This window comes from Apteryx rowi, unplaced genomic scaffold, assembly GCF_003343035.1.
Source record: "Apteryx rowi isolate R43461 unplaced genomic scaffold, aptRow1 scaffold_16, whole genome shotgun sequence".
Lineage (NCBI taxonomy): Eukaryota > Metazoa > Chordata > Aves > Apterygiformes > Apterygidae > Apteryx > Apteryx rowi.
Window position 1 is genome coordinate 494,972 of NW_020447863.1, and position 7,344 is coordinate 502,315.

At 44.9% G+C, this 7,344-nt stretch overlaps 1 protein-coding gene and 1 long non-coding RNA gene across 2 annotated transcripts in view; both read right to left on the reverse strand.

The window, feature by feature from the left end:
- Window positions 1-466, reverse strand: part of CIZ1 (CDKN1A interacting zinc finger protein 1) — a 19,944-nt gene extending 19,478 nt beyond the window's left edge. The window contains exon 1 of the mRNA XM_026059733.1: window positions 214-466. Coding sequence (XP_025915518.1) covers window positions 214-323 — 110 coding nt within the window. The 5' untranslated portion in view covers window positions 324-466. The remainder of the gene's footprint in view (window positions 1-213) is intronic.
- Window positions 467-761: 295 nt separating this feature from the next.
- LOC112963081 lies at window positions 762-6,131 on the reverse strand. The gene is made up of 3 exons (XR_003252485.1): window positions 6,023-6,131; window positions 3,474-3,512; window positions 762-868 (listed from the first exon to the last, which is right to left on the reverse strand). It is a non-coding gene; the product is annotated as an uncharacterized LOC112963081 (long non-coding RNA).
- Between the last annotated feature and the right edge of the window lie 1,213 nt (window positions 6,132-7,344).

Genomic DNA, 7,344 nt, shown 5'->3' on the forward strand with positions numbered 1-7,344 from the left:
CAAGGCCGTGTCCCCCCCGCCGCCGCCGCCGCCCCAGGCCCGGCGGCCGCCGCCTCCCTTTGTCGCCTTCCCCGCCGCCGGGGAAGGGCGGGAGGGCGCCGCGCCGGCCCCGGCTCCGGCCTCCGCGCGGCGAGCAGGGACGGAGGGAGGCGGAGGAGAGCAGGTCCCCCGGGGCCAGGCCCGCGATCCCCGGCCTCGCGTAGCGGCGCTTACCGGCCTCCCTGCTGCGCCGGCGRAGGGTGGTGCTGGTGGTGCTGCTGCTGCTGCTGGAGGAGGTGCTGGAGCTGCAGCAGCTGCTGCTGGAACTGCTGCTGGTTGAACATGTCTGGGGAGCCCCGAGCGGGGCGAGCCCGAGACAAAACGCGGCAGGGCGAGGGAGGCACCGGCTGCGGGGCTGGTGCGTATCAGCCTAGCAGCCATTGAGCAAGGGAGCCGCCGCCGCGGCCGCCCATTCATTCACGGAGCCGATCCCCCCTTTCCTCCTCCTCCTCCTCCTCCTTCCCCCCGGGGTCACGGCGAGCGGCAGCCGGCGGGGGAGGTTCCCAAACCCCACCTCCAAACCCGCTCCGGCCCGGCCCGGCCCGGCCCCTCCCCGCCCCGCCGCCGCCTCCATCTTCCCGCTGCGGGCAGCCGCCGCCGCGGGCGGCCGGGGGGCCCCGAGGGGACGGGCGGCGTCTGCCCGGGGCTGAGGGGGCAGCAGGTGGTGTCCAACAGCGCCGGGCTTTTGCTTTTGCTTTGTTTTTTCAAATAGTTCAGGGGAATCCTTGTTACCTGTCTCGTCGAGGAGATTAAAAAACCACAACACCCACCCCACCACCTTCTCTGGCCATTTGCTGTGCTCACGTGGTGGTGAACCTGCCACGAGAACCTGGAACAAAACAAACAGGGATTTTTCAATATTATTCTGTAGTCTAGGTTGAGAATACTTTTCTAGCAGGCCCATCTGTTTTTCTATTTTGTTTTGGGGTTGGTTTTTTTTTTTTTGGTTAGAGTTTGCAGCAAAATCTTTCCTGTGCCACCTGCTTTCCAAAAATAGCAAATTCATATTTAAGTGTGTGTCCAATACACATGACCACTGCATGAAAAAAAAATACTGTGACTGTCATTTCTTCCTATACGAAACCTAGCTAGGGTAAAGATGTAGTTCAGCTGTTTGCTGTTCTGGAGAATCCATCCTGCAATAATTACTGTATAAATAGTTTTATCATTCACACCAGTAAAGACTACTTGGATCATTAAAGGCTACAGGATTGATTTTTAGCTGAAAGTATTGCAAGCTGAACACAATCATTGGTGATAAACAGTTACCATTAATAYTTTTCAACAAAGCAGCATATGTTGACTTTTCCTTTGGGCCTTTTCATACTGCCCTGATTTTACAATAATCAATTTGGAGATGACCATCTGTATTAATCAATGACTGGCTGGGTTAATGCCCAGAGTCCTTTATCCAGGCAGTCACAGCCGTCTGCACACAGAGAAAATGCTCTCCTGTTAAGCATTAAAGCTTAAGCATCATCCCAGGGAATACATACATGGAGTGGAAAACATATGTGGAGTCTATTTCAAATCATTTTGCATAATTGATCCTTTTTGCTCCTGTAATTGTGCTATTATAGAAACTACCAGTCCGACTAGTTTGCCGTGGTGAAAGAGGGGGTTAATTTATGATTTTACCGATGCCCAGCTAGTCCCTGTATTTGCTGGACACCCAAAAGACAGAACTAAGGTTGTAGAACTAACTGTAAAGTGACAACACCTGCTATTTTATCAACCTACATTCCAAAGGTTGATCTTCAAAGATGTCTTTATGCATCAGAAGTAGAGATGGTTTAACTGAACCCAGAACAGAAGGCTCTAGATTTAGCTAATCACACCATTCAGTTTGAAGGTCATGCACAGARGTGTAAGTTAACAGCACAGGAAATGGGGCTCGGATCTTTTTATTTGCTTTATTGTGAGCAGCTAAACAGTGCGTCTGAGCTGACAGCTAAAGGGTACGGTCTGTGCTCACTGAGCATGGATACACAGAGCTTTACCTCCCGTGTCCTGTCAATAAAGTTCTTTTTCTGCAAGGAACATCTTTTCAATTACTAAGCGACTTGCTGCTAAATGATCTATATGCACACAGTAAATACATGTCATTATGTGAGTATACATAGAATCTCAGAAATTTATAGTGCTATAGTAAAGAATACAGTGTTCTTATTCAGTCCCATTTAAGTCACAGAAACCTAGGTATCCACTAAGCTCAGGGATAGTTACACAGCAAAAATTGTGTCTTATTGACAATGGGAATAAATTAAACAGAATGATGAGAACTAAAAGATAAATACAGGAAAATGACCGAGAAAGTACTCTTCAGAAAAGAGACTTAATTAGCTGAACTGTTGGATCCCTGTAAGGCAACCTACAGTTTACTTCAATATGACTTAGATCAAGGTTATCCAACCTCTTGGCAGATGAGGGGACAGACCATATGATTGCTTTTTATTCAGAGGCTGGACTGCATTATATAGTCAGTCAAGCTTTTACTGGGCTATATGGATTTGTTCCGTGGACCAGATCAGGCCTGCAGATAACCAGACATTTCCAATTTACAGAACAAGACTAGATTGTGCATTTGTATGTTTTAATTTTGGCTCTGAGGAAGACTTGCTATCAAGCCCTTGGTGGAGATGCATACAACTGAATTTTCAAAAGCGGTCTCTGGTTTCTGCAGTCTCAGTTTCTTAGTGCCTGTGAGAGCACCAAGAAGCAGAGGTGCCCACATTTGTAATTGAAATCTGCAAGGATGGCATTACCCGTTTTACTAGGATGTGACAGGAGTTTCCCACCTTAATGTCGCTGAACCTCCCAACTTGGAGAAAAAGTTCTATGGAACTTTAAAGTACTTAAAAGCAGTACCCCTCTGCTTTGGGGGCCTATCCAATGAAAGAATAGGTATCATTTGGTTTCATGTTTCACTAGCCCTGCCCTCAACTGCTGATACTAATTATTGCAGTTCCGCTGTTTTTCATGTCTGTTTTATATGTGGGAATACCATACTCACATACATGAAAGCAGYAGCACACAGTATTTTAAAGCAAGATAATCTGTGCATTAAGATACTTGCACCCAGTCTTTGCTCTATTGCTTTAGAAACCTGTTCCCAATATTTCTTGATTGACAGGGCTGGCCCACAGCATATAAACTAACATACTTCTTTTACATCCTTTTTKTCACGTGGCCAAACAGCTTCTATCAATGATTTTCAGTCTCACAGGGTAAAATATATTCCTGTTACTATCTTGTATCTTCTCTCTGGATGTGGAAAGCCCAGTGAACTCAGCTTTGCCGCTTTTAAAATATTTATCTAAACACACATCCATGTCCAGATCCCTCTCCTGATGGACTATATTCTGACTGCTGTGGAGTTACACCAAAAATAAACCTGACCCAGTGTCTTCTACAACAGATTAACCTTCTTTTACCTCTTTTTGAGGGATTCTCAGACCAGTTCAGCAAATTTCCTGTTTCACAACAGAAGAGAAAATGAGAAAGTATTTCACTGTTTTATTCTAGAAAGACAAGCTACATATTTGAAAATCACAAAAATAAAGGTTACTTCTTTTTCAGATAGTTTTTCCAACTAATAGGAACACTAGAGAGAGACCTTTCTTTCTGAGTAACTGATACTACAAAAGATCAGTGATGCTACAGCACAAAATACATACTTAAAAAAATTATATTACTACGTAAAGCTGCCTATAGAGATAGAAACAATTTAAGAGGTTAATTCTATTGTTTTTTAACTATTCATCATCTGTATAATATATTCCATATTGATACACACAATGACAATCCTATCTCTGATCCTTTTTGGAGTTTATATTCTTACCTCTATAAACATTTCTTACAAAACCAAAGGACCAAGAGCATCCACTTCATGATCCCCTGTGAAATGTTCTGAACATTCATAGCTCTGGCTGGAGTCAACGGGAACTGTGGGGCACCTGCACCTCTGAGAAATAGTTTGCAGATGACTAGGAGACTAGTAAGGTAATTATATTCCACATTTTTTAATCTTTCTTCTCCCAGGACTGGATATATTGTTTTTACATTGATAGTAATACATGGAAACAGGCATATTTATGCTCAGGTACATTTTTAGGGGATTCATATTAAAGTATGGCTGGAAATATTTACAACAGAGAAAAAAAGTCTTTCTCTTAGTTTTTCTTTGCTTACATATCTCAAGGCTTTTTAAGATAGACACAAATGGATTTTTCCTGTCTGTTCCTGTTTGTAAAGTCTTTTTAATTTCCAAATCCCTCCTATTTTTCAGTATTTCCCATGAAGGATGATCACATAATTGTTTTTCTCCTACGGCTGCTACATGCTGCTGAGTAAGTCATCGGAAGGAGGTGCCGCAGAATCAAAAGGCCTGTCTGTTGCTAATATCCTTGCAAATCACAGTTTCTTGCAGGAGAGAAAATGGAAGGCTTTAGGATGGGGAGTCTGAGTGCCTGCAGTTCTCGTTTTCATCGATGGGAGGCGTAGGTTTCTAAAGCTTCTTAAAATCAAACCTCACTTTCTTTGAGGTTTGAGTTGGGGTCTCTCTGCTCTCTGGGGGGTGTGATTACAATTGCTGCAGAAGTGCTTAGACAGACTCCACGATATTAGTGAGTTCTTGTAGAGGTAATGCTGCAGGCATACACTTATCCTCATTTACTTATGAGGGCAGCCATAAAACAGGGGAAACGGGAGTGTACTTTGTGCACCTTACAGTGTTACACTCATAATGATCTGCGGAGAAAAATCAATGCAAAGTTTGCCAACATTTCTGCAGAGTTTTAATGCTCCTTTTTCCCTTTTCTGCCTTTCTTATCTACTTGGAGATGACCCTATTAACTCCCTACGGTGTCTCCAGTGAGCTTTTGCCCCTTGAGACCTCAGTAGATTAGACCAAACCCCTAAATGATGGGCCATGTGTTTCCTGAGATCTAACTAGCAGTCTTATATAAAAATAAAATTGGAGAGAGAATACCTCAAAGAATACCTGCAAAAAAAGTCCTGCTGCAGCCTTTCTGCTGCACTAGATCCCTAACTCCGACAACATGAATCCTGTTTTTTTTTCCAGTCTTAAATGTCAGCTGTTGACATAGTGTGCTTTCAGTGTTATTTCACAAACCTTTCTCGATAGAAAAAAAAAGTATTAATTTAATTTTAGCTCTTCCAGAGAAAGGTATGATCCTGAATGATAATTTCTGGATTAAAATGGGCTCACTCGGAGCAAAATACCTGCTTAGAATGCTAAACAGCCAGATGGGAGTGAAATCCAATATTTATAGTTTGATGGTTATATTGTTAGCAAAAATGTTGATAGCCATAATTAAATATAGTTGCTTTTATGGGAATATTAAAGGCAGGTGTGGATTCATGGCGGGGGGGGCAAGGAAGGGAAGGGAGGCAAGTAAAGGCCCTTTTGGCATTAGCTAGGTGGCAAATGCCACTATGTTATCTGACATCATCACAGTGATGTAGCTGGGCAAACTTCCCCTGCGTTGAAATCAGGGCTGTGCAGGTTAACTGCAGGTTACAGCAACCTCTGGCAAAGGGCAACCTTCTTCTCATGGTTCTTGGGGTAAAACTTCAACAATCCTCATGATTTGAAATTCCTTGAACATCAGCTCTGGCCCAGGCAGGAATACGACACCATTTTTTAAGTCTGTGATGCTCTTTGTTGTTATTTTTGCTGAGACTTCTAACAAGGGGGAGGTGTCAACTTTTGGAAGAAAAGCCATGTCCTTTCTGCAGGTTCTTTCTACATAAGTGACCAGAATGGCTGGGCAGATGCTCGGAGACATTTGTCCACAGTCTCCATTGGGTTTCTGAAGCTCGTTTCTCCTTGGATCTGTTGGGCAATTTGCTGAAAGGAAAAAATTAGCATTGACAGCCCCCAAAACAACCCACACGTGTCCTACAATAACGTTACCCACACAGACGGAGCAGCTTTCACTCCCTCCCTCAGCTTTCTTACCTGAATGCTGGTGACATTTTCAAAGCATTTTCCTTGGGCATCTTCACTGACACAAGTGAGGTAAATTCACCCCTCACAACAGTTGTTCCAGTTTCTCTGCATACTCCGGCATTTCTGCATAGATTACATTTGACGGATCTGTGAAATTTTGCTTAAAACCATTATAACTAAAGAGTGGCTGTTTACAATGAAAAATAAAGCTCAAAATCTGTTGCAGTTTTGTTATTCCTTCCCCCACCCACCCCCAGCTGTATCTAAGCTGCAAACAAGAGTCCTGGATAGCATGGACGAAGAAGCGTTTGAAATGCAGCATACTCTATTCTCCTGAGTCACCACTAGCCATCAATTCCTTTTCTGAACACACTTGTTTTCACTGGTACACTTTCAAATCAAATATGGATGCACATTATATTTTTAATAAAAAAAATCCTTTTAAAAAGTCTAAAACCAAACAGTTTCCTCTTTACTGTAGGCAAATGAAAATTTTTTTAAAGAAGATGGAAGCACATAAAATGAAGTACTTTGCGTTTGGGTAAATCAAACATAGCAACGGCAGCAATAGCTACTGTTCTGCAGCCATAAACAGAAATCCATGAGTTTTTCATCCATGTCTCAATGAAAGTCAAGCAGCAGAAAGGCGGAAGCATTTTTGCAAGCCTCCAGTTTCATCAGGTCAAGTATTGCTCATATTCTGGCCGTTCCACAAGTGCCCCCCGGCGCAAAGCCCTCACGTACAGGTGTATCGACCAAACCATACAGGTATATCACACAAACTGTACAGCTGTAGCACCCAAACCCTACAGGTACAGTGACCCAACTGCACCGGTATGGCTACCAAAGAGTACGTTGACCAAACTGCACAGGTATAACGACCAAACCGCACAAATAGACTGAGCGAACCGTAGAGGTTYGGTGCCCGAACCGTGCAGATCCAAGTGACTAACCTGCACGGGTGCGTCAACCGGACTGTGTGGGTACAACGACCAAACTGTGCAGGTACAGCAGCTGAACCAAAGAGGTACCGTGACCAAACCGCATAGTACAGCGACCGAGCGGGGTGGGTGTAGAGACCCCACTATACAGATACAGTGACTGAACCATAGGCGTACCCTAACTCAACCGTACAGGSGCGTGGACCCAACCGCGCGCGGGCCGAGGCGCCACACGCCGCGCGGCGCCGGGCGGGCTAAGATGGCGCGGGGCTTCGCCGCGGGGCGCCGACCGCGCTGCGGAGCGCGCTCCCCCCCCGCACTACAACTCCCAGCGTGCTCCGGGGCGCGGCGCCCTTAAGCCCCCCCTGGCGGCGGCGGCGCGCGACGAGC